The sequence below is a fragment of the Capra hircus genome, chromosome 21 (genome assembly GCF_001704415.2).
Source record: "Capra hircus breed San Clemente chromosome 21, ASM170441v1, whole genome shotgun sequence".
In the NCBI taxonomy this organism is placed as follows: Eukaryota; Metazoa; Chordata; class Mammalia; order Artiodactyla; family Bovidae; genus Capra; species Capra hircus.
The window spans coordinates 14,485,009-14,512,813 of record NC_030828.1 but is presented as its reverse complement, the minus strand read 5'-3'; the positions used below and the strand labels follow the sequence as shown (position 1 = coordinate 14,512,813).

Here is a 27,805-nt window from a genome sequence, read left to right as displayed (position 1 = left end):
GGCCGGGCACGGCCTTCGTGCCATCCCGAGCACCAGCTCCCTGACTCCGCAAGGGCTCCCCCTCTCCCGCGTGCTTCGGGCCACCCGGGCCCTCCCAAGCCTCGGCTGGGGGGCCGCGCTCTGCGCCCCCAGGCCGGTATCTTCACGCCTTCCCCCGGGGCGCACGGGTAGCGCGGAGCGGCGCGGCGGGCGCGCGCAGCGGCGATCGAGGCCGGGGCCTCGCGTTAGAAGAGGGGGAGACGAGGGCAGGCGCGGCCCGCGGGCCCCAGCCAGCGGGCGATGGCAGCGGCGGGCGTCCGCGGGCGGCGAGGCGGCGGCGGCGGCGGGCGGCGAGAGGAGCCCCTGTGATTGGCACAGCCCGAGCCGGAGGAGGAGGCGAAGGGAGGGCGGAGGAGGAGGAGAGGAGGAGGCAGGGGGCGAGCGCGGCGGCGGCTGCGAGGAGCTGTGCCTTCCACCTCTCCAGCCCCGGCAGGACGGGGGCGGCCGCCGTGGGCCCGGGGCGGGGACAGCACGCAGCCTCGCCGCGCGCACCCCCGCCCGGCAGCGGCCCCGACACCCAGCGCAAGCGGGAAAGCGGCGGCGGCGGCGGCGGCGGCGGGGGAAGGATGCAGGCGAAGAAGCCGGGCGGCTCGTCGGGCGGCGGCCGGAGCGGCGAGCTGCAAGGGGACGAAGCGCAGAGGAACAAGAAGAAGAAAAAGAAGGTGTCCTGCTTCTCCAACATCAAGATCTTCCTGGTGTCCGAGTGTGCCCTGATGCTGGCGCAGGGCACGGTGGGCGCCTACCTGGTGAGTCTCCCGTGCCAAGTCCGCCACGGGCCCCTTCCCCAGCTCGGCTCCCAGGTGCCCGGCTGGCAGGAGGAGGGGGCAGCCCGGGCGCCGGGGGGCAGGCGGGCATGACCTCCGCCCGGCGACGAGGTTGGCGAGTGGTGCAGAGGCGGCCGCCGGGGGAGCTGCCGGCCCGGGCTGCTGGGCGAGCAGGGAGCCGGCGGGACTGTGGATGCCGGCAGGAGCTGGGGGGACTCGGGGAAAAGAGGCAGCGGGCAGGTGGGCGTGAAACCATCCCTCTCCCCTACTCCCTCTAAAAACAGCCAGAGGGTGAGTTCTGGAGCACCCCTGGAGGGGAAGGCATCGCGGCTTTCAGGTGACCTGCACATGGAAAGAAAAGCCCGTTAGCATCTCACGTCCTCTACTCCCCATCCTAGCCGCCTGGAGAGCAAATCCATTATGCATCATTTCTCCCGGTGCTTTCTCCATCCGCCAATTACGGAGGGATTTAACAGTTTAGAGGAAAAGGCGCCCAAGTGTGGGGCGCTGGTCCGAGCTGGGGCTGCAGGGGGAATGCTCCCACTTCGTATCCCATTAGCCATCTCAGCTTCTGGGATAAAGTTACAGGACCTGGAGAGCAGCTGTGAGTTTGTGTAGTTCTGCCGCCCACTCGTAGACCTGAATTCCCCACCGTGGTCTCTCTCCTGTATAAGGAGGTGTTGCGCCATGGTGCGCATTGTACACGGATTCCATCTGCCTTCTGAAAGGGGGTATTCATGTTCAAATAGCCAGGGGTGCATAACATATCAGAGGAAACAGCTTGTAATGACTCAGCACTGGCAAATACCTGCTTTAACCGCTGTCTCCTGCCCCGCGCAGGTGGTCCCAACTTGGGTTTCAGAGAATGCACTTCCAGAGCCGAGTATTGTCTTGACTAAACGGGATTTTTCAGAGTGTGTAGTGTTAAGGCGTTTCTTGACTATTGACCTGAAACTGAAATCAAATGTCATAGACTTTGAGTGTTAGTGAGCAAGTTTGATGGAGACAGAACTGGACAAGGTTTTGGCTGTTGAAACGCCACATCCCCAGATACAGCCATGCTTTGCATGATGGTCCCATTAATCCCTCGCCTTTGGGGTGCAGTTAATGAGGGCCAGTCGCTGGTTGCCCTGTACCATTCCTCAACAGTCTCCTAAGACTTGGGGCTTGCTGTCAGAGGGAAGTACAAGCAGGCTAGCTCTCTGGTGTGGGGTAAAGTCAGTGATGTGGTTACAAGAGAGGGCTGTTCAAACTCAGCTCGGTTCCTGGGGTGGCAGACTTAGCAGGGCTTCTGAAAGTCAAATGCATTTTCTTTGCTCTGTGTCAGATGAGAGGCGTTTAGATCCCAGTTCCTGCCTGCATCCGTCACATGTATGCTGCTGGTAAGCCCTGTAGCCAAAAGCACATTTTCTTTTCCGTTTAGATTTTTGTTTTACAAAATGCACTTATAGTTTGAATGCATAGTTGCAGACAGTACCTGCGGCCTTTGCAGTTTTGGAATTAGGGAGGGACTCTGTCTTGGGGTGTGGGGGGAGCGTGTCAGTATATCAGAGTGTCCTTGGAGGAGTTTAACTGTTAAAATATTAAAATAGAGACGTATATTACTAAGACGCAAATGCACGGTAATAAAAATACCTGTAGTTCTGTACTACAGCATATGCAAAGTATGTGATACCTAAACCGGGGCTGTGTTTATCAACAGCTGCCTCCAGTTTTTAACAGTTTGCCTCAAACCAGTTTTGCTCAATAGAGTGGATTATTCATGTTCCATATAATAGTGTCTAATGTTGGCAAAAGCTGAATTTTTTGAAGAGTGTTATGGGTTTGGGAATTTGTGGACACAGATCTGGAAGCTCACCATTTATAAATTATTTTACATCTAGGGAAAAAAAAATACCAAGAACTTTTCACACCATGAATGATAAAGGCATGGGCCTAGTTTTAGCTTGCAATGGTTTAAGGCTTTTGGAAAGAAATGAAGCTGGGCTTTGATCAAATGAGTGGCCTAAGCCCCTTTACGAAGTTAGAAAGCAGAGGACTGGTGGATACTAGTGGCAGGGCTGGCGCTGGGAGACAGGAAGTTGACTGTGATCCCAGAATTGGTGAGGAATTGAGTCCAGCTGCTGGGGGCCTCTCGGCATTTCCAGCCTGGGCTGAGGGAAAGCCTGGTTCGAGGCGTATGCTAACTGGAGTCAACAGGTGACTGGCAGAAAGCAGATGGAGGCCCAGGAAAGGAGTGGCTTAGGAAATTGGGTTCATTATGGTTACTAAGAGTGGAGGCATCAGTTGCTTGGGACTCCACCTTGCTTGGCTGATCGTGGCTCTCCGTTGCCACGTGAACCTCATGAAGATTAATAGTTTGCTTGCCATGAATTGGATTGCGATGGCTTTTGCTCTTTCTGGCCGCTCCTAATTTTCTTCTTCATCTGCTATTTGGAAGGTAGAATTAAAAGCTTGTGGTACCCTCAGTGATGTGAGACTTCTTCATGGCTAATTTGAGAAGGAAACATTATAGAAGGTTTGCTAGAAAGGCTTTCTTAGGAAACCTGAGAACCTATGTTTGTAGGCAGTCACACCCATGGGGTCCACGTGCAATAGGTGATCATGCACACAGGGTCCACGTGCAAGGTGTATGTTCTCTGGGATCTTTACACTGTCAATCAGCCTGTCCCTCTGAGGAAACATTTTCAGATACCGGTGAAGGGCACACCTGGGGGCCCTGCTTACTTTCGGGAAGAGAAGGGTAACGGCAGATTCTCTGCCTATGATATTATTTCCTATTTGATTTCCAAGTCCATGTCATTTACTATGACATTTACTACCATATTATTTCATCTTCCCAGGTGCCTTTTTTTTTTTAATATTTGGAGGCTTCATTTCACTTCTCCCTTTTCTTTCTGAAAAGACAGATGACCTAGTGTCTTTGCTGAAGCTGTAGAAATGAAGCAGGAAGTCACCTGTGATTTGAGAAGCAACTTTGAAAAGCTGGACTCTGTGTGTGTGTATCTGTGTCTGTTTTCCTTTAAGAACCTGCACATGCTCAAGGTAGACCCGCATAGGAGAAAACCGCCCATTGTTAAGCGAGGCAGGGGACAGGCAACTTTTGGCCCGGGGGATCGGGTCTCCTGGGGCAGTGCAGAAGGGCTGAGACCCTGATGCCTAGACTCGATGGTGATCATGATGTAGATAAGGTGACTCCGGTACAACCCAGGGCAGCTGTGGATTCTGAAATCTCTTACCCTTGCCAGCGTTTAACTGGAAATCGTGCTGCACATAAGCCAGCAGTCACAGGGATGGTCTCTGGTAGTCAACTAAACCACCTGACTGGCTAGGAAATTTTCACACAGAGTCGGACACGACTGACATGACTTAGCAGCAAGAAGAGGGGACCCATTCCATTTGAACATCACTGTGTGCAGAAGAGAGAATGCAATTTAATTTTCCTCTCCTTGGGTCTTTGCTTTGGGTGGCTCCAGTCTGCACTGACCTACTTGCAAGGATGTAACATCTGTTTAAGTCTTGGGCTGTTTGGAGAAGACACAGGCCTGTGGAAACTGCATGGAGAGAAAGGTGTATTGTGTGCACTTGATGGAGTTTGGTGGAGACCCGCTGGGATAGTCCAAGCCGTTCACCAAGGGTAGCCCTGCCTACAGAGGTTGATGTGTGTTCTCCAATGACTGAGGACTGGAGTTGATAAGGATGTGTGCAGGAAATTAAAACCTCGGACACCTCTGGGCTCTTATGGATGAGATTCAATTACAAATGCATTTGAATTTCTTCAGGATGAAAACCTAAAAAGGCCAGTTTAGTCTCTGGGTGGGGCACACAGGAGGTTCTTGTGAACCAGGGGTGAGGATGGAGGATGTCCTTTTTTTTTTTTTCTTTTTTTTGCAGCTTGTTATTAAAATGATGTAGGATCTTCCTTGGCCATCTGGGGCTTAGGACCCTGCGCTTCCACTGCAGGAGTCATAGGTTTGATCCCTCGATGGGGAAGATCCCAAATGCCATGAAACAAGGCCAAAATAAAAATTTTTTTAATAGTTTATTTTTTATTGAAGTATACTTGATTTTTATTGAAGTATAATCTGGCTTTTATAGTTGTTAAAATAAATAGTTTATTTTTTATTGAAGTGTAGTTTCAGGAGGACAGCACAGTGATTCAGTTTTCCTATGTATATATATTCTTTTTCAGATTTTTTTCTGTTACAAGTTATTACAAAATGCTGAGTGTGGTTCCCTATGCTGCACAGTGGTTTCTCCCTGTTCTCTATTTTGTTACACAGCAGCGTGTGTCTGTTAGTCCCAACTTCCGAATTTACCCTGCTTCCCCCCTTCCCCCTTTGGTTATCATAACTTTGTTTCCTTTGACTGTGAGTCTCTGTTTTGTGAATAAGTTGATTTTTTTTTCTTAGATTCCACATATAAGGGATATCATATAGTATTTGTCTGACTTGTTGTTCAGTTGCTAAGTCATGTCCTACTCTTTGTGACCTCATGGACTACAGCACGCCAGGCTTCCCTGTCCTTCACTGTCTCCCAGAGTGTGCTCAAACTCATGTCCATTGAGTCAGTGGTGCCATCCAACCATCACCTCCTCCGTTGCCTGACTTGCTTCTCTGTGTTTAGAGTTATGCAAAAACGAAGTCTGAGGTTTCAGTGACAACAGAGAGACGATGACTGTGTGAACAGGGTTCCATCTCACTGCCTTTTTTTCACCTTTTTCTGAGGCCTGAGAGCATTCAGTGAGCTTACAAGGTGAAGCAGCCGGATTTGTTCTATATATATATTTTTTATTTCTAAAGCATCATTGTGAAGATTTTTTTTTTTTTTTTGCATATCTAACCCAGAAGCAGACAGCTGAGAGACAATTTTTAAAGTCCTTGTCAAATTAGTATGATGACTAAGGCAACTGTAGTTTCCTTAATCAAATTATTTTACACACTTTTGGTTACTCAAAGTGACAAATTCCCTTCCATTTGCGTAATTACTATATAGCCCCAGGTAGGAAGAAAAAAAATTACCCTGATTTTTTTTTTTTTTCCTTACAGCTTGGTTGAAAATGTTTAGCTAATAATCACTTAAGGGGAAAAAATGTTTCTGACAATTCCTTTCAACCACCTTTGCATACATACCTCGGTTTCCCTGGGGGTTTCCTCTTGTGTGTTTAGCAATCGAAGAAACGGAATTAGTTGTGAAGGGACCAAGAGCTGTTTCCTGAATTGGGTAACTCTCTGCACTTCAGTTTTAGGTACCTTCCAAAGAGGGCAACCCAGAGGCCTCTCTGCAGCGGCCCTGCCTTGCTGATCAATTTCTCAGCATTTAAATTCACCTTTTTGCTGGCTGCCTGAACATTGTCGTTCTGAAACTGCATAAGTTTCCTCTTGTGCCAAGGCCACCTGGGCAAGAGTCTCTCTGTGACTTTCTCTTGCTCTTCTTATGAAAGCAAGCTTGGTGGTGCTGTCTTGTCCAGGGACGGAGTTCACTTAGCAGACTGGCCAGGCATGAGTAAGTGTAATGTCCCCAAAATGATGAGGTTACAGCTGCCTTCCCTATATAAGTAGGCCTGGGAAAAAAAAGAAAAAAAAAAATTCTGTGAATGTTGTTGGCTGGTTAGAAAGAGAGAGAGAGAGAGCAGAGATTGGCACTGGTTTCAGGGTCTGTGCCAGGCCTCCTGCAGAGGCTGTGAGAGCCACAGGGACTCATGCTCAGCTGCCTGTGGTCCTTAGATTACAGGGGGCTGGGCCTGCCAGGTGACTGTGGGCAGATGAGTGTGTACAAGGTGGGGAGCCTCTGTTGCCGTGGAGAGTTCCACTCTAGACCGAGTGGCCTTTCTCTAGCACCTTACTTCCAAATCCACAGACATATTTCACTTGCACAGATTTAACTGCTCATCATGGACTCACCATGTTCCTGTGAAGCAGAGTCAAAATGCCCATTGTTGTGTCTTCTCATCTCTTCTGCTCACCTGGATTTTGTAGTTGTTGTTTAGCCACTGAGTCACATCCAGCTCTTTGTGACTCCGTGGGCTGTAGCCCACCAGGCTCCTCTGTCCATGGGATTGCCCAGGCAAGAAGACTGGAGTGGGTTCCCGTTTCCTTCTCCAGGGCTTCTTCCCAGATCAGGTGTCGAACATGCCTCTCCTGTGTCTCCTGCATTAGTGGGCGGGTTCTTCTGACTGAGCTACCAGGGAAGCCCGGAGTTTGAGGTACTGTGTGCTTAGTCACTCAGTTGTGTCTGACTCTTTGCAACCCCATGGACTGTAGCTCGCCAGGATCCTCTGTGCATTGAATTCTCCAGGCAGGAATACTGGAGTGGGTTCCCATGCCCTCCTCTAGGGAATCTTCCCAACCCAGGGATGGAACCGAGGTCTCCCTCATTGCAGGCGGATTCTGCACTGTCTAAGCCACCATATCCTGTGCGTTTGTGTGCATTACCCATTTATACACATGTTCTTATACAGGGTTACATCCACCACATACGGTATTTGGGGGGCACATGCAGGGACATTTTGGTGGTAATTTTGATTATATGGAGCCCAGGTGGATTTAGAACTCAGTCTCCCCTGAAGACAAGTCACCTGTATTTTGCTCCCTCTCTGAAATGCCTTTGGTAATCTGTAGGCCAGGAAGATGGCATCCTTGTTCTTTCAGTTTAGTTTTGCTTTCTGTTTCGCTAAGTCTGCAAAACAGATGATACACAGGACACAGTGTCATCGGTGACTTTGCTTCACAGAGTAAGTGAATTGATGAGGTTCTAAGATGCTTGTATTTGACGTGATCTGAGTGCTCAGGTGTTTCTGTGAGAAACAGTATTGCTCAATGATACAAACTCTAAGTTAAATGGTTAAAATTCTCAGATGGAGAACAGCAAGCACTCGTGACAGCTGTGACTTATTGGTTGAGCATCTGAAAACCCAGGATTCATTCCTGTTCTCCTCTTGCCAGCTCTGTGAGCTGGGGTTGATCACTTCACCTCTCTGTGCACTGATGTTTGATTTTGAAACTCATAGTGTTTCTGTGAGTATTAACTCAGTCAGCATACATAAAGCACTCTGAACACAAACGTGGTGAAAAGTCATGAAAAGTGAAAGTGAATTCACTCAGCTGTGTCCGACTCTTTTCGACCCTATGGACTGTAGCCCACCAGGCTCCTCCATCCATACGGTTTTCCAGGCAACAATACTGGAGTGGGTTGCTGTTTTCTTCTCCAGGGGATCTTCCCGACCCAGGGGTCGAACTCAGGTCTCCGGCATTGTGGGCAGACTCTTTACCCTCTGAGCCACAAGGAAATCCCAAATAGTCAATAAATACTAGCTATTATTATCATTAATATAATATGGTTAGACATATTTACATAAGAACTATGTAGCCCCAACCAATGAGAAATAAAATTATTTTGGTCAAACTTCTGGTTTGGTTTAGTGTATCATACATTCAAATCATTTCCTGTTTTGCTGTGCATTTTGTCTGGGAAGTGAAAAGTTTTTAAAAGCAAGAGATAAGTACTAGTAAATAAATTGCTATTTCTGTTCATTCCCTTATTATAACAATCCATTTCATCTTGTTGTTCAGTTGCTAAGTCGTGTCCGATTCTTTGCGACCCCATGGACTGCAGCACACCAGGCTTCCCTGTCCTTCACTATCTCCTGGAGTTTGCTCAAACTCATGTCCCTTGAGTTGGTGATACCATCCAACCATCTCATCCTCTGCCAGCCCCTTCTCCTCCTACCCTCAATCTTTCCCAGCATCAGGGTCTTGTCTAATGAGTTGGCTTTTCACATCAGGTGGCCAATGTGTTAGAGACTCAGCTTCAGCATTTCATGTTACAGATGCTATAAAAATTATTAGTCACATGGAAGAGAAATCCACTATAATGGTTCTGCTGGCCATTTACAGTCAGTGGGTACTTTGAAGTGAACAGAGACGGGACGGCACATGGCCAGCCGGGAGGACAGGTGCTTCTCTATGGGAGGCCCTGAGGATCTTTGCTCTGGTTTGTGGCCACAGGGTAGAGAAGATTGGGTAGGTCTTCTAGGTTTGTAGGCAGCTGAGAGGCAGGTAAGAGAACATCAGACTTAGAGTCAAAAAGACCTAGGTTTGAACCTGGACCTCTTCCTTACTTGCTCCCAGTGACTTGACTTCTCTGAGCCTCAGTATTCTTATCTGAAAAATGGGATACTGAGAGAGCCTATCTTATAGATGGTTGAGAGATTGAAATTCAGGGACACATGATAGAGTGCTTCTTGTAGGGTGCAGTGTTCAATAGCTGCTTTACCAATAATGGCAAAGCCCTACTCGCTGACCTTGACACAGCAGACATCCCTTCCAGGGACCCGAGGGTGTGGGCTGTTGTGTGTTCAGTTCAGTCGCTCAGTTGTGTCCGACTCTTTGCGACTCCATGAATTGCAGCACGCCAGGCCTCCCTGTCCATCACCATCTCCCGGAGTTCACTCAGACTCACATCCATCGAGTCGGTGATGCCATCCAACCATCTCATCCTCGGTCGTCCCCTTCTCCTCCTGCCCCCAATCCCTCCCATCATCAGAGTCTTTTCCAATGAGTCAACTCTTCGCATCAGGTGGCCAAAGTACTGGAGTCTCAGCTTTAGCATCATTCCTTCCAAAGAAATCCCAGGGCTGATCTCCTTCAGAATGGACTGGTTGGATCTCCTTGCAGTCCAAGGGACTCTCAAGAGTCTTCTCCAATTATTTCCTTAATTGGAGATCTGTTTCTCTGGATGAAAAGTAGCCACATTAAGGCTTCCTGGGGTGTTGGGAGGTGGACGGGGGCACATATGTTGTGGACATATGCTACCCTCCAGGCAGCCTTGTTCAAGATGTGCAGCCTCAGAGCTCAGCCTTGGTTGCAGGGAAGGGCTCAGGTCCCACTTAGCACCCACTGCCTTCACCTTAGTCCTTTTACAGTTCTAAGCAGTGATGCCAGAAGCTCAGCTTCTCTGCACACTGGGGCTGAATCAAATCTCAGAGACGGAGTGTTGGGTGAAGTAAAAGAGAATAGCTTTATAGTTTGCTGAGCCAAGGGGGCAGCAGTGGGCTAATGCTTTCACAACCATGTGTCCCAACTTGGGGAAGACAGAAGTTTTACAGCAGTTGCTCAAAGAGGGTGTGATCCACTCATAGACATTCTTCTAATGAATTGGTGGTTAGGAGTCCCTATCATCAACCTTCCGGTCCAACTGGTCCGGGGTCTGCATGCTGGTGCAGCCTACCATCATTAATTGTTAATTTCTCCCATTGGAGGGGATTTCAGGCTCTATAGAATAGCTCAAAGATATGGTTGTGTGTATGCCTTGATGAGGAATCAGAATCTTGCCCTAATGCTTCTCTTGACTGTTTCTCCTGGGTCTCACATCCCCTTCCTCCTCTCATTAACAATTGCTTGAATCTGCCCTTTGGAACTCAGGCAAGGTCATGGAGGCTGCGTGAAGGTTGTTCCCTATAATCAAAGGGATGAGTGACACAGAAAGGCCAGGAGCCCCGCAGGACCCTGCTTGGTATCAGCAGGGCTCAGCAGACACAGTTGAGGGCAGTTCCCTGATTGTGGTCCTTTTTGGTTTCTCGGAAGCAGAGCGAAGGAGATTCTGACAGTCTTGATGCCCGTTTGGTGGACGCGTCCATCATGGCCTGCGGCTTGTGGGGGTCACACAGCAGGGTACTTACCACCTGGCGCCACTCTCCTCCCATCAGTGGTTTTGAATCTTCTCTCCCCCAGCCAGGTCAGTCCGGTCCTTGGGAAGGACAGGGCCTGAACTGGGCCCTTCTCAGTCCAGCCAGTTGCCATGTTTATTTTAGGTGAGTTCTTAGGTTCACCTTCAAATGCCACAGGCGTCGCAAGAACACACACGCTGAGGACCCATGAGCCCCAAACCCTGGTGGCTCCCTGAGGAAGGAGCCTCTCAGCTTTCTAAAGCACTGAAGTCTCTGCAGCCACAGTTGTGGAGTGAGCGAGCACAGAGCCCAAGAGACTCCTTTCCAGGGGTTTCGCCACAACATGCAGAGCGGAAGTGGCCCGTGGCCCATTGGATGTGGGCAGACTCTGTCATTGACTCTTCCCAGCTTCTTTCTTTCAGTTCTTCTTTGTGACTTGAGTCAAGCCCTTCTGAAAAGGGAAGCCCTTTCTGACAGACTGTTTAGTTGCTTGCTGTTTAGTAGAGATCATGGTAACCCAGCCACTTCTTAAATGACTGGATATTCTTCTCCAAACAGGAAAGAGTTATTTCACTGGCTAAGTTATGAGAGTTGGACGTTAGAATTTTCTCACTTATCCCTTCCAGTCCACACTCGTTGGAAATACTTGATGGCAGGAGGCAACATAGGTTGCTGTGGGCCCTGCTGTTTGAAGCAGGGGCAGCAGGGAGGTGTGGGCCCATTCTTCCCTTTGCCGTCATGATGATTTCCGCTATAAATACCCTGACAATGGCCCTTCAGTACCTCCTCCTTTTGGGGATGTCTTATCCCACCTGGCATCTGAAGTTACAGGTAACACAGTCAAAGAGGGCACTTCTATAAGGAGAGAGTCTTACTTCTAGGTCAGCTTTGGTTGGAATCTTTGCCACGAGCTGGCTGTGGCCTCAGGCCCATCCAAGGAGACAGTGGTGTGGCACTCTCTTCACAACGATGTGGCAGAAGGTTCAAGCTGTGGGCAGTAGCAAGGGCCATTCAAAAGCCCGAAGTGTGCCTCTCTGTTCACATCTCTATCCATCCACGCTCCCTGTGGGAGTTCTGTACTGCGTGCAGATTCTAATTCGTCTGGCGGCTTGCCCTTTGGGACAGGTCTCTGGATAATGAACTTGGCTGTCCAGGTAACCCTTGAAACCACAAAGCCTGTGTGGCTGTCACTTCTGAGCCACCTAAAGCTGTGTAGTGTTAGCAGAAATAGGAAGCTGAGCAGGCTTTCGACAGACAGTCCTGGGGGCTGTAATGAAATGATACAGAACAGAATAGCCAGTTCCTTCCTGCATCTCTGTTCACACAGCCACAGGAACTGGAGAAAAGTAGAAATGAGTCTTTTCACCTCCATTTCTACACTTGCAAGGTTGGGGAGGGAAAGCAGTGGCCAATGATGTTTTTCAATTAAAGACTATTGTAAAGTGTTCCTGCCAATGGTATTGTCTTTCCCCACACCTTTGGAAAAGGCTCATGTAAAATAGGCAGGCTGTTTCTAATTGTTGGCCCCCTCCCCCCTTCTGGCTGTGAGTCTCCATTCTCAGCTTATTGGAATGAGAAATTACCACCTTGAATATAACCAAGTTGAAATTGGAAAGCCGCCCTCTAACTGATTATGTAAGCTTGAAAGTACTGTACCTGAAATCTCATGTTTGAGAATTCCCTTAATGAAGATAAAAATCTCAAAGCAGCAAGGACGCACCTGTTTTTATTATGTAAGATTCAATTATTGTGATGCAACCTGTATAATAAAGAATGGTGTTGATTAGTTCAGCTCTCCGTTGACTTTTTGGGTCAGAGAATTGTTTGAAGTAGACCCACAGAGGCGCTGAGAGCTCTGCCCCCAGGCAGTCGGCGCCCTGCTTCAGCACCAGCACCCCCCTTTCTCTCCAGGGCTGCAAAGGCTTAACCTAGGTTTGTGGTCACCAAATGCTTAACGTTGCAGGAGGTGGATGTCCATCAAGGTTGGCCTCAGAGATGGCTCATGCCATTCAGCAGAACGTGCGGGATGATCACTGTTGCCTGGAGTGGGCTTTATCTACGGTCATTTCATTTCTTGAAGCACTGCCATCTTGGCACTTGGGATGTTGATGGCACGTGGGGTGGACTTTGTCTTGTTTGCTATAATTGGCCTGTGTTTCAGTGTGGCTCACGACATCATCCTCTTCTGGGAGCCATACGCGAGGTGGGTACATAGTACAGCACGCTCCAGGGTCAGTTTCAGATTCCCAGTCCCCTGAGTTGTAGCCAAGGAGGTTATTTTGTGGCCGTGGTGAATACTGGAAAGAAAAAGACGTAAAGGGAACGAGACCAGTTGAAATAGCTACAGAAGAGCCTCAAACAGAGCTCCCTTGCAAAAAATTTAAGGCAAGACTCACAATGTGGTGCGTTGGGTGGCCTCCCCAGTGCTGGTAAAAACTGTGTTGGTTGCAAGGCTTAATGTACCAACAACAGGTTTTTCAGCCAGTCTGCAGGAGGCTTTCTTTTGGAAACAAACAACAACAAAAAGATAAATTAGTGCCTTCCCTTTACCTTTGTCGGGACTTCCCTGGTGGCTCAGGTGATACAATGCTTGCAATGGAGGAGACCCAGGTTCAGTTCATGGGTTGGGAAAATCCCTTGAAGAAGGGAATGGCCACCCACTCCAGTATTCTTGACCGGAGAATCCCATGGACGGAGTAAGCCTGGCGGGCTACCATTCATGGGGTCACAAAGAGTTGGACAGGACTGAGCAACTAACACTTTCTCTTTACCTTTGCCAGTGTGGTGGAAATGCATATAAATAGATCAAGAAGTCCTCGAGCAGTTCTGCACTTTGCTGGCTGCAGCTGGGGAGGTCTGCCTTGCTGCCGCTGGACTCATAGCGGCGCATGGAGCCAGTAGCCCTTGGGCTCAGTCCAAAGGTAGCCCGTGGAACTTGTGAGATGCACAGGTGGACTGATGGTCTAACGGGCCTGTGTCCTGAGGTTGGCCTTGGCCTGCGTGGGAGCCCCGATCTTACGTCTGTGTGGAAAGCTCTATGTTTGTGAATTACTTGCATCTTCAGCAGAATCAGGGCCCAGAAGTAAGTCACTTACCTAAATGTGCTCCAGAGCTGCCAACAGTAGCCAGCCGGCGTGAGCAGGTAAACAGGACAAGTTTTATTTTGGAACATTATGATTAGAAACATGTATAATTAAAAATGATGTTTTGGTGAATGCTGGGGGTGGAAAACACTCATTTCTCTCACTGCCTTTTAAAGCATCCCTTCTTTTTTTCTTTTAAATAGAATTGTTTCCTGATAGGAAACACTACCTGTCCTTAATCTAGTGAATAGATAAAAATATATGCATTTATATTTACCTGTCTTCTGACACTTTGGATTTCCTTGGGGAATGTTTTCGTCATTTAAGAATAATAGTACCAATGCAGCCAATTAAAAATAACCCCAGGGTCCTGGCGCCCCAAGCCATCAGGGAAACATTTCCACGCGGCGAGTAAAACATTTCAGGTCCTTTGCTTTAAGAAAGCTGAGAGTTCTCGCTGAGGCCTGTCACCTTCGCGGCTGCCTGTCTCTCTGTGCCGGCTGAGACCAGTGAGGGTCACGGTGGTCAGCTCAGCTCTGTCGCCTCCTGCTCACTCATTCATTTTTATTCTGACCTCCCCGCACTGGCCCCTGACCCCAACAGAACCAGGCTTCGCCAGCCTGGCAGGATGTCACAGTCGGCTCTGTGAGATCCCCGTGAGGGCGTGCTCCTGGGAGTCCAAACCCGGATCGCTGCGGAGTGGGACTCTGTGCCAGGTTTATGCCACGGGCACCGTTCACAGCTTCACCCAGCTCCCCTCTGCTGGCTTCCCACCGTCCTTGTTCAGGGGTCGAGGCAGTGAGTCCTTCCCTCCTACAGGCCCTAACAATCCAATCCCATCCTTCACCACAGACTGCGTGGTGATTGTTGCTGTCTGGGACCTGTCCTGAGCTCTATTATATGTGATCTCAGTGGGAGTGGGCTCAGTGTGTTTATTTCTTTGTCTTTATTTTCTTCCATGGGGTTCATAGGGAAGTAGGGTCATTCTTAAACATTTTGGGCATCTCAGATGTTAGACCCCCATCAGGTAATATTTTCTCCCTTAGATGTAGAAAGATGTGATATGTATTAAAGAGAAGGTAACCTTGACAATTATCCTTGGGTGGGGAGCTGGACTTAGAGGTGGGAAGGTGGATGAATATACGTGTATTTCTGTGGCTGTTTCTGAAGGAAGGAACCAGGTGTGGTAAGTAGTCTCCTGGGACTGCCGGAACAAGTCATCACAAATTGAGTGGCTTCAAGCAACAGGTTTCTTTTCTCACAGTCCTCGGGGCCAGAAGTCTGAGACCAAGGTGAAAGCAGGACTACCCTCCCTCTGAGACGCTGGGAAGAATCCTCTCTTGCTTCTTCCTCGCTTCTGCTTCTGGAGGTGGCCCTTGATGCCCAGTGTCTCTTAGCTTGCAGCTGTACCCGCTAGTGTATGACTCTGAGGACACATGGCATTTCTCCTCTGTGCGTCCCTCTCCCCCTCTTATAAGGTGGTAGTGGATGAGGACCTTACCCTAATACCGCATCCGACCTTAATTACACCTCTTAAGACTTTGTTTCCTAATAAGGTCACATTCACAGATTCCAGGAGTTAGGTCTTCACCATGTCTTTTGCGGGGGGTGGTGCGGGGTGGGGGGGGAACGCATCCAACCCATTAGTGCTTCCCAAGTGGCTTCGTAGTAAAGAATCTGCCTGCCAGTGTAGGAGATGCGAGAGGCACAGGTTCAATCCCTGGGTTGGGAAGATCCGCTGGAGGAAGAAACAGCAACCCACTCTAGCACTCTTGCCTGGAAAGTTTCATGAACAGAGGAGCCTGGTGGGCAACAGTCCATGGGGTCACAAAGAGGCAGACATGACTGAGTGACTGAGTGTGGGCACGCACACACACACACACACGCACACACACACACACGCACACACACACACGCACACACTTGACCCATTATGCCAGGAAAGAAAAAGAGCAAAGGACCTGAAAACAGTCTAAAGGTACAAAGGGAAAAAAAGAAGAGGACAAACTCTGCCCTTTTTAGAGTTTGGGAGTGGGTAAGAAAATTATGGGATATTGGTCGGAGAGTTTATCTAACTGGGAAGCTCTGTCTCAGAGGAAATGCTGCCCTGCGACAGTTCCTTGCTTGCTCTCTATAAGAAGATAACCGTGTTTCTCTCTGTGAGGGGCTGGTGTGGCTTGTGGGAGTGGACCTGTTGGATTATTGAGTAGCTTTGAACACGTCCTTTCTGTATTCTGGGTGTAACTGGATGCAGAGATTGCATTAGATAATCACATCACTTGATGAAGGGCAATGTGTGTTTTAAAAAGCCTAGAAATACATGCGAGTGAGCGTCATATGTATATGGATGTTGTGTGGGGGTGTGTTTGTGGGCAGCCCATGTCCCCTGTCTCTTACACTTGGGACTTATTCACAACTGATAAAATGTGCAACAGTCCCCATCTCCTCCCTGAAGCCCAGTCTGATTCGGTGAAGTTGACAGACACTTTAGGGCTGTGCCAGCCAGGCTGAGATTTGGCCGGGTCCGTGTTCCGTGAGGACCAGACATCTGCCTTCTCACCTCATTCATCTCCGTGGTTTCTGGGTGGACGTGGGAGCTGCATGATTCTCAGAATGTCCGAGCACACGCTCCTTGTAAAGACTTCAGCTCGGTCTCTGCCAAACTAATTAACTTGGACAACTTCCTTAAGTGCTTTAAGCAATATAGAGTTGAGTAAAGCATGTTCTTGGCCCTCATGGTGTTGATGCATTTCAGTGGGGGAGATGGCCTGTTTTTATAATGTTTTCATTAATTACTCATTCATTAGACTGTATTAGGTCCCGGCCAGGCAGTGGGGTCAATCCTCTCGGAGCCTCGGAGCTAGTCCGGGTGTGTTCACCCGGGTGGTATGATCTCTGACCATAGCAGCAAAGTGCTGGTGTCAGGGGTAGGTGGTGATGGAGATGGATTTGAGAGGATGAGGGAAATGGTTATGGTTGCAGATGGAGAGTAATTTGCTTGACTTTGTTCAGGGTAGATCTAAGGGAATGAGCAGTCAGGGTTAATGTTGAAAGAGTCTGGCTAGAGAGAGCCCTTGGATGTGGGGTCGAGCTGGGGAGCCCCCACTGGAGCAGAGGCAGGCTGGGAACAGGGGGCCACGGCCGCATCCTGGAGTGTGCCAGGGCTGGCACCAGGGAGCCTCAGCTCCAGCCAGCAGTGCGGGGGCTGTTGGTGCCTCTCTCAGCCGTCTTCTGTCCTCCCCCCACCCCACTTTGAAGTAGTGCCCGAAAATGCTGCTAGAAGCGAGACTTTGAGCGTGTGGAAGGAGGCCACATCCTCAGATGGGGCTAGGAGCAGGCATGGCTGTGTTGCATGATGGAGCAGAGGGGCAGGAGGCTGCCCCGGGTCCCAGAGCGCTGTGGTCAGGGAGACCTTGCCATCCACACACAATGACACCTCTGTCTTCATCCTCTCTCTTGAGTTATCTCCAAATGAGATTTCTGCAAGATGAGCCAGCATTAGGATAGGTCCTCTCCTATTGGACTTTAAAAAAAAAAAAAAGAAAAACACTTTAGCTTGGCCTTGGATATATCAGTTCTGGATAACTTTAAAGCTGGTAACAGAACAAACTGTGTTCACACACAGGAAACATCTCCAAGCAAAAAGTGGGCGTGTGGTTTTCAGTTTAAAAATTGGATGGAGGCCATTCAAACTTCCCCTCCTGCTCTCCTTGAGAAGAACTTGGCAAGCTGCTGGGGCAGAGTGGGGCTGGGGCGGGTTGGGGGGGCACTCGTCCTTGGAACAGTCATCGTTACATCTGCTAAGACTTTGTTTCCTAATAAAGTCACATTCACAGATCCCAGGAGTTAGGACCTGGGAGAGTCCGGAGAGAAGATATCCTAGGAACAGGGCTGGTTAGTGGGATGAGGCCCCATGACGTGGGGACTAGGAGGCTGTTGGATTTACTGAGCATGTTTGCCCTTCAGCTTCAAAGGCTGTTGTGGAGGGTGTGTGGAGTCTGGCTGGAATACCTCCCTGCCCTGTGGACTCACACCTGTTGCCCCACACGGCTGATTCCAGCATGGGCTGAGATGTCTCGAAGCCCTGTGTGGCCACATTGCTTGGCTTTACCATTAACTTGAACTTCAAGTTCATGATGGTGGCTTTTTTTTTTCCTTAACACAAAGACCTTATTGTCTTACTTATTATGCAAGGAATGTGTGTGTTAAAATTTTGGAAAATACAGGTAATTATAGATGCATTACAAAGTGAAGAAGCAAACGTCATCCGTGATGCTGTGACCTGGAGTCGCACTGTTGACTTTTTGCTGGGCAAACTTTCAGTCTCCCTGGGTCTACCCACCCACATTATTCCATGGCTTTGAGGATGTGGTAGTGAATATACCTACTTCAGATGAGCGTGAGGCTACCAAATGAGGTAATCTATTCAAAGTGCCTAGCCAGCACTGCTCTGCACTATGTTGCTCTTGTCAATTATTTTTATAATAAAATCATATCACATTACACATTCTGTTTGGAACCTGCTGTTTCCCCTAAACCATTGTGACCACTTTCTGTTACATTAGATGTTCTTTTCTGGAGTCCTGGTTTTAAAGGAAAATGACCTTACGGTAACTAGACTTATCAAGATGGTCATTTTGAAATGTATAGAAAGAACATAAAATCACTACCTTGTATACTGGGAGGTTACCTAGGGTTGTAGGTCAGTTATACGTTAAAAGCAAACTCATAGAAAAGGAGATCAGATTTGTGGCTACAGAGGCAGGGATGTGGGAGGGAGAAATGGGTGAAAATAGTCAAATTACTCAAACTTCCAGTTATGTTGAATGAGTAGTAGGGATGCTTTGCACAACATGATAAATGTAATTAACACTGCTGTCTGTTACACGACGGCTGTTAGGAGACGAGATCCTAAGAGTTTTCATCACAAAGAAATGTTTTTCTCCTATTTCTTTTGTTTTTATCTGTATGAGAAGATGAATGTTCACTAAACTTATTGTGGTCATCATTTCATGACATATATAAGTCAAATCACTATGTGCGCTTTACACTTAAACACAGTTGTATGTCAATTATATCTCAACATAACTGGACCAAAACATTTTTTGTAAGAGAATAAGAAAGAAAAATGACCTTCCTGTTTTTGTAAAAATAATATATGTTCATTATGAAGAATTTTAAAATGAAGAAAACTTTGAATAAAGATAGTTTCAGTTCGGTTCAGTCGCTCAGTTGTGTCCGACTCTTTGCAACCCCATGAATCACAGCATGCCAGGCCTCCCTGTCCACCAACTCCCGGAGTTCACTCAAATTCATGTCCATCAAGTCGGTGATGCCATCCAGCCATCTTATCCTCTGTCGTCCCCTTCTCCTCCTGCCCCCAATCTCTCCCAGCATCAGAGTCTTTTCCAATGAGTCAACTCTTCGCATGAGGTGGCCAAAGTATTGGAGTTTCAGCCTCAGCATCAGTCCTTCCAGGACTGGTTGGATCTCCTTGCAGACCAAGGGACTCTCAAGAGTCTTCTCCAACACCACAGTTCCAAAGCATCAATTCTTCGGCGCTCAGCCTTCTTCACAGTCCAACTCTCACATCCATGCATGACCACTGGAAAAACCATAGCCTTGACTAGACGAACCTTTGTTGGCAAAGTAAAATCTCTGCTTTTCAATATGCTATCTAGGTTGGTCAAAACTTTTCTTCTAAGAAGTAAGCGTCTTTTAATTTCATGGCTGCAATCACCATCTGCAGTGATTTTGGAGCCCAAAAAAATAAAGTCTGACACTGTTTTCACTGTTTCCCCATCTATTTCCCATGAAATGATGGGACCAGATGCCATGATCTTAGTTTTCTGAATGTTGAGCTTTAAGCCAACTTTTTCGCTCTCCTTTTTCACTTTCATCAAGAGGCTTTTTAGTTCCTCTTCACTTAAGGAACTCCAAATCCTACCATTCAGAAATAATCATGATGGATGTCAGGGTTTGAGAGTGATAATCACCTTTCTACTTCCTTTTTTCACCAATTAAGAATCAATTGGGTGGTAGACCTAACATCAACTACAGGAGTATAAAAGTAGCATCTTTGAATTTATATGGAAACATTTGGAGTTGGGGCTGGAAAACTTAGTTTATGGACAGATTCATGCTCATTGCTACTTTGTTTCAAGTCAGAGTGACAAGCTGTGTGTCCCTGCAGGGGCAAACCCACTCAGCTTGGCTCCCGCAGGAGCAAAGAATGTGTCTGTCCTGAGGACTATTCACAGAGGAGAGGAAGAGATTGGGAAAGCTTGCTAGGTTTCTTTCTCAGCCTTACTGATTTGGTAAGTCACTCCAGCCCCCTTTGGGGAGGACTGAGTGAGGAAGTTGGAAGAACAGATGGTTTTTTTCTCAGTGACTTCTGAAGGTAGAGAGCTTCCTCTAGCACAGATCAAGGTATGAATTCTAGGAGGAGTTTAGAGTGAGTCCGCCTACAAGGTGGGAGACCCAGGTTTGATCCCTGGATTGGGAAGACCCCCCTGGAGGAGAGCCTGGCAACCCACTCCAGTATGCTTGCCTGGAGAATCCCATGGACAGAGGAGCCTGGTGGGCTACAGTCCATGGGGTTGCAGTCAGTCACAACTGAGTGATGATGCTTTCCCTTATAATTAGCAGCAGCAGCATACCATTGCAGAGTTGTTCTGTGCTTACATGGAGAAATGGCGGGCTGGCTGGACATACTTAGTAAGATATGTGTTCTTAAAATGAAAAGTTTAATTTCAGTCAAGTTTAGTAGAAGATGCAGGGCTTCCGCGGTGATTCAGTGGTAAAGTATCCTCCTGCCAATGCAGGAATCGCGGGTTTGGTCCCTGATCCGGGAAGATTCCACATGCTGTGGAGTGACTAAGCCTGAGAGCCACAACTAAGTCCACGTACCGCCAAACTGCTGAGCCCACGCACTGCTGACGCCTGCATACCCCAGAGTCCACGCTCCAGAACAAGGGAGCCCACCACGAGGGGAAGCCCCAGCACCACAACTAGAGAGGAGGCTCACTCGCTGCAATTAGAGAGAAGCCCGGACTGCAATGGAGACCCAGGGCAACCAGAAACAAATAAACACAATTTTAAGAAAATAACAGAAGATTGAGTTAAAACTGGATAGAGGCCACTGTTTTCTGCCCTTGAATGCTGCTGTAGAGGAGTCCATGGCCAGTCTAAGCTTTTCTCCTTTATAGATTGTTTGCTTACAGATAAGGTGCCTGGGCAATTCTTTTTTAATCCTGGACATATAACTTAGTCACTGTATATGTTACTGGTGCATAACGTGTGCTCTTACATTTCTGGAACTTGATGTTTTCATTCAGTTAACAGAGTCCATTCTTTATTAATTTCAGGGCGCTTTTCTTTTGCTGCCTTTTGTACTTTCTTGGTTCTGCGTGGTGAGTTCCCTGCTATAACCGTGCCAGTTACCTGTGTTGAGTTGTCTTTGAACTCCTTAGTTATTTGTTTTCCTTTGATTATTTTAATCTCTGATTCTAGGCCTATATTTACTGTGTTGATATCTTGCTTCCCTCTAGTCAGTACATTGGTTCGAAGGCACCTTTCCTTTGTTCTATACAGATTTTATTTTATATATTGATCTCTAGTGTTTATTTTAATCTCCAATTTATTTCTTTAGGTCTACAATCTTGTTCCTCTTTGTTTGTGTTTGTTAATATTGCTTTGACTTTTCAGTTTATTGAACTCATAGTCACATAAAGTTTTTATGTTTCAAAGATCCTTTAAGGGGAACCCTCTTCTTGGGTTATGTTTTCTTTTAGGCTGAATATTTTTTTTAAGTTTTTTTTTTTTTTTTTTTAAGGCGGATCATTTTGAAAGTCTTTATTGAATTAGGTTCAATATCATTTGTGTTTTGGTGTTTTGGCCCTGAGGCACGTGGGATCTTAGCTTTCCCACCTGGGGTGGATCCCCCAGCCCTGCACTGGAACGTGACGTCTCAACCACTGGACCACCAGGGAAGTCCCGTGACTGCTTTGTCTTTGATTCAGTGTTTCATTTTCCCGTTCCTTCAGGAGTCTGTGTTTACAGCTGCCATGCTTTTTTGTTGGCTTTTTTCCCACTTAGTTCTTGCCGGAATGAGTCTGCCCAGATCTTTGTTGTTCTGGGTGTGGGTAATTTCTCCATCTGAAGCTTCTCTTTGCTTCCCCCTGACCGCCCAGTCAGAGTCTGAAGGCTGTTGTTTCTGCTGATGTTTTCTGTGGCCGGAAGACACCGAGCCCCCAGGACGAGCTGAGCTGTAGCAGGTGGCACACAGGGTGCAGACTAGCTCTGGCCAGAAGACGTGGGCTTGGTGGCTCTTGCTCCGGGGATCTTTCAAAGGTCCTTTAAGTGGGCTCCGTCTTCCTGTGTGGGGGCGCACCCTGAGTATCCATGGGCGGTATTCTGTGGCCTGGCTTTTGCTCCTGGAGCCTTCCCTCCCTTCCTGCAGGGATAAGCAGCCACATGGCTCACAGCTCCTCCTCAGCCTTTCCTCCCATGTGGATGCTCTCACTTTTCCCAGTGAGAAAAGAGGAATACACGGATACCTAAGAGGGTGCTTTTCTCCAGATATGCGATATTAATGACAGCTGCTACTGCTAAGTCACTTCAGTCATGTCCGACTGTGCGACCCCATGGACTGCAACCACCCAGGCTCCTCCGTCCATGGGATTTTCCAGGCAAGAGTCCTGGAGTGGGGTGCCATTGCCATCTCCTAATGACAGCTCTCGGACATTATTCACTGGCTCATTTTCCCGAGGGTGGTGGATACAGACTTACGAGCCTGTTCTGCTCTTAGAAATGTTCTTTACTTTTCTTGGGAGGCAGTATTTGGTTTTATGACACTGGGGTGGGTTTCATTCTCTTATTTGTTTCTTGATTGGTAATGATTTTATTTCTGATCTCTTCCCCCCCCCCCCATTTTTTTGGTTAAGTTTCAGAAAAGTGAGATTTTATATGGAAGTTTGTACCATTTTAATGGAGAAGTATCATTTTCAAAGTTTGAATGGTGGTGGTGGTTTAGTTGCTCCGTCATGTCTGACTCTTTTGTAGCCCCACTCACCAGGATCCTCTGTCCATGGGATTTTTCAGGCGAGAATACTGGACTGGGTGCCATTCCCTTCTCCAGGGGATCTTTCCAGCCCAGGGACTGAACCTGTGTCTCTTACATTGCAGATGGATTCTTTACCACTGAGCCACTGTGTTTTGTTCTATTTCATCCCCTTATTTCTCCATGATGGGTTGTTTACAGTTTTGTTTTGCTGATATAAATTCAGATTTCTCATGACTTTATTTTACTTATTAATAAAGTAAAAATACTTTCGTTCAGTTCAGTCACTCAGTCATGTTCAACTCTTTGCAACCCCATGGACTGTAGCATGCCAGGCTTCCCTGTCCATCACCAACTCCCAGAGCTTGCTCAAACTCATGTACATAGAGTCAGTGATGCCATCCAACCGTCTCATCCTCTCTTGTCCGCTTCTCCTCCTTCCTTCAATCCTTCCCAGCATCAGGATCTTTTCCAGTGAGTCAGTTCTTCACATCAGATGGCCAAATGATTAGAGCTTCAGCTTCAGCATCAGTCCTTCCAATGAATATTCAGGACTGATTTCCTTTAGGATTGACTAGTTTGATCTCCTTGCAGTCCAAGGGACTTTCAAGAGTCTTCTCCAACACACAGTTCAAAAGCATCCATTCTTCTGTGCTCAGTATTCTTTATGGTCCAATTCTCACATCCATATATGACTACTGGAAAAACCATAGCTTTGACTAGACAGACCTTAGTCAGTAAAGTCATGTCTCTGCTTTTTTCTTCTAAAGAGCAAGCATTTTTTAATTTCATGGCTGCAGTCACCAACTACAGTGACTTTGGAGCCCAAGAAAATAAAGTCTGTCACTGTTTTCATTGTTTCCCCATCTATTTGCCCTGGAGTGTTGGGACAGGATGCCATGATCTTTGTTTTTTGAATGTTGAGTTTTAAGTCAGCTTTTTCACTCTTCTCTTTCACTTTCATCAAGAGGCTCTTTAGTTCCTCTTCGCTTTCTGCAGTAAGGTGGTATCATTTGCATATCTTAGGTTATTGATATTTCTCCTGGCAATCTTGATTCCAGCTTGTGCTTCATCCAGCCTGGCATTTTGCATGATGTACTCTGCATATAAGTTAAATAAGCAGGGTGACAATATACAGCCTTGACGTACTCCTTTCCCGATTTGGAACCAGTCTGTTGTTCCATGTCCAGTTTTAACTGTTGCTTCTTGACCTGCATTCAGGCCGGCTCTAGTTGTGGCTCAATGGATCTGCTCTCTTAGTTGCAGCATGTGAGACCTAGTTCCCCAGCCAGGGATCAAACCTGTGTCCTCTGTATCGGCAGTGCGGAGTCTTAGCCACTGGACCACCAGAAAAGTCCCTCTCATGTCTTACCTATTTTACTTTTCACAGTGAAATGGAATAAGGAGATTAGAGGGGATGGTCACTGAGGGGAGGGGAACAGTCATTTTGTGAGAGTCTTACATGCGTCAGGAAGTTGGATTTGACTCTCGTGACACCTGGTGTGATAAATACTGTTATTTCTATTTAACAACCAAGGATACTAGTTGAATGACTGGCCCACATGGACAGAAGGGGTGTTTGATCCTGGGTCTCTCGGTTTTCATTTGCTCTGAAATCCCTTCTCTTTTCTCAGATGACACCTCAAGAAACTGCTGCTGAATCGAGTGCTTAAGTAGGTTTGATGTTTTCCTATCACTGTAACACGTTACTCCTCGTGAGAGAACATGGCTGTTTTGTTTTTTTTTTATTTTTTAACTGCAGAAAAAGGTCACGAAGGTTGAGCATGACTTCATTAGACCAGAGAACTGTGTTAGCTGTGTCCTCCTTCCCGTGAGTGCACGGTGGCCTTTACAGGTGAGGCGAGCTTTTGGAAATGAGCTGTTGTCTGTTCCCCAGCCGGTCACAGGGTCCCTGCTCCCAGCATGTTGCTACCTGCGTGCTCAGCCCTTGACTGCATTCTCTGTCTGAACAGCCAGCCACTCACAAACAAGGGCCATTATGTAATAACTCTGCCGTAACAACCCCCACAAAATTACAGACTGCTCCGTGCCAGTGGGAACAGACACTCTAATTAATGTTCACTTCTTCATCAGATAGACATTATTCAAAACCTTAGTACAAAATTACGTGTACCTTATTCAAAAAGTGTTTCACCGGACTTACTGAGAATAGATTTATATTTATTGAAAGAGGCCTGGTTGGGGAATCATTTATTTACCATAGGTCTCGGTTTTATTATCGACGCCAAAAATGAATACAATGCCACCGTCTTACTGGTGTGGAATGTTTAATGGGTTACAAAGTGTTGTCATGGTTTAAGTCATTTAAGCCTTATATTACCCTGGGAGATAGGTGGGCATTTTTTACCCCACATTCATTTTTAATTCTATATTGTAAATTCTCAAATGAAACAAAATTAGAAATTATAGTACAGTGAACACACCCGTGTATTGACCACCTAGGACTGAACAATTATTAACATTTGGCATATTTGCTTCATATATACACACAGAGGACAGAGGACGAGATGGTTGGATGGCATCACCAACTCAATGGACATGAGTTTGAGCAAACTCTGGGAGATGGTGAAGGACAGGGAAGCCTGGTGTTCTGCAGTCCACGGGATAGCAGAGCGTTGGACGTGACTTAGTGACTAAACAACAACATATATACACTTGACAGTATATGAATGTGCATTTTTTAACCACTTATAACTATAGAATGAAGACACTTCACACCTTAGTACTTTGTTATGCCTCTCCATGAGGTATGATCATTTACCATGAAACCACAACCTTATTATCACTCCTGATAATATCCCCTCATTTAAACTCATTCCTGCTACAGTATCAAATTTCTCCAAGTGCTGCCAAAATACCTCCACTGGGCATCGCTAGCTCCATCATTAGCTCCATCTCTAGAACTCTCTGTCTCTTTTCTAAACAGCCACAAACCGATTAAAGATCTTGCATTTCTTTTGTTATAGGACTTTCCGTCTCTTTTTTTCCGGTTCTTTTTACTGTCATAAAATACATGTAACATGGAACTTGCCATCTCTAATATTCCTAGGTGTACAGTTCAGCGACATGAAGTACATGTATATTGTTGTGTAACCATCACCATTTTCCATCTCCAGAACTCTTTGCATCTTGAAAAACTGAAACTCTGAGCCCATTAAACAATAACTCTCTATCCCCTTCTCCTAGCTCCTGGCAACTACTGTTCTGCTTTCTGTCTCTCTGATTTGAATACTCTAGATAGCCCATGTAAATAGAATTATACAGTGCTTATTCTTTTGCCTGTGAATTATTTTCCTTCACATACTGTGAACTGTACTTTAGAATTTCCTTCTTTTTTTTTTTTTTTAAAAAAAAGGTGTGTTTGTTTATTATTTTTGGCTGTGCTGGGTCTTACTTGCTACACTCAGGCTTTCTCTGCTTGGGTAAGTGGGGGTGCTGTTTGTCGTGGTGCATGGCCTTCTCATCCTGGTGGCTTCTCTGTTACTGAGCGTGGGCCCTCGGCACACGGGCTTCAGTAGTTGTGATGCACCGGCATAGCTGACCAGCGGCATGTGGAATCTTCCTGAACCAGCGGTTGAGCCTGTGTCCCCTGCATTGCGAGGCAGCTTTGTAACCACTGGACCACCAAGGAAGCCCTTTCCTTCCTTTTAAAAGCTGAAATAATCTTCCATTGTAAATATGTACTGTAAACATTGCTTCCATTGTAAATATTGCTTGTCCGTTCATCTGTTGGCGGACGCTTAGGTTGCTTACACATTTTAGCTATTGTGAATAATGTTGCAATCGACATAAGCCTACCACTCTCTTGTAATCTAGCATAATCCCCCCACTTTTTGCTACTGATGTCGACTTTTAAAGAGGTTTTCGACTCTTTGCAGAGGTAGGAACTTTCTACAGAATGCTCTCTATTCAGAATTTGTCGAGTTATTCCTTTTGGTTTGATCTAACTTGTCCTCTCATTGAACACTAGGGTTTTTCTTGACTAGATTTACATTTTGTTTACGTTGGTCACTGGTAAGGCACTCTTCTAAATGCATGCTAAGTTGCTTCAGTCGTGTGTCACTCTTTGTGACCCTATGGACTGTAGCCCGTCAGGCTCCTCTGTCCTTGGGATTTCCTGGGCAAGAATACTAGAATGGGTTGCCATTTGCTCCTCCAGGGGATCTTCCCAACCTAGGGACTGAACCCGTGTCTATTACGTCTCCTGCATTAGCAGGAGGGTTCTTTACCACTAGTGCCACCTGGGAAGCCCCACTCTTTTAAGTGCCTCATATTAAAATGTCTGGTTGGACGTCCCTGGTGGTCCAGTGGTTAAGGCTCCATGCTTCTACTGCAGGGACCACAGGTTCAATCCCTGGTGGGGGGACTAAGATCCTGCTTGTCAACACATCCAAAAAAATAAATAAATAAAAATAAAAGTGACATCTACAATATTAATAAAATGCCTGGCTGTCCCCTGTTCCTGGTGCTAAGGTTGACTGCTGGGTTGAGACGGGTAGTGACAGCCAGACCTCCAAGTGGAAGGCATGTTTGTTCTCTTGAAGCCGGTATCTTCTGCGTGCTTGCTGAGTTGCTTCAATTGTGTCCGACTCTTTCTGACCCCATGGACTGCATCCTGCCAGGCTCCTCTGTCCGTGGGATTCTCCAGGCAAGGATACTGGAGTGGGTTGCCATGCCCTTTTCCAGGGGACCTTCCTGACCCCAGGACTGAGCCCCTGTGTCTTTTTGTCTCCTGTATTGGCAGGCGGGTTCTTTACCACTAGTTGCATGTGGAGAACCACTTTATTGGTAAAAATAACCTCTCCTGTTTGTTGAGTGTCTGCTATGTGCCCGATGCTTGGCATACGCTACCCTATTGAGCCTTCGCTGTTGTCCCCGTGTATAACTCAGTGTGGGGACCTGGTCGCCCCTCTGCTATGAAGACACTTCTCAGGCCTCTGCTGCTCCTGCTTTCCTCTTATGGTGGTCATGGCCTTTCGCCCAAAGCTGACTGGCATGATGTGGGCCCTGTCTCCCAGGTTATAAATTCCTGGAGTCTAACCCCAGCTCCAGCCTTCAGGCATGACTCTGGGTTGGTTTTTCAGCCTCCAGACCTCAGTGTCCTCATCTGTAACTTGGAGAGAATAAAAGTTCCCAGCTCAAGGGGTTCTTGCGGGCGTGAATGGACCCA

At 47.2% G+C, this 27,805-nt stretch overlaps 1 protein-coding gene across 2 annotated transcripts in view; it reads left to right on the top strand.

The window, feature by feature from the left end:
• SLCO3A1 (solute carrier organic anion transporter family member 3A1) overlaps positions 509 to 27,805 on the top strand; it is a 374,705-nt gene continuing 347,408 nt past the window's right edge. For both annotated transcript variants that reach the window (XM_018066139.1, XM_018066138.1), the window contains exon 1: positions 509 to 785. In XM_018066139.1, coding sequence (XP_017921628.1) covers positions 606 to 785 — 180 coding nt within the window. In that variant the 5' untranslated portion in view covers positions 509 to 605. The remainder of the gene's footprint in view (positions 786 to 27,805) is intronic.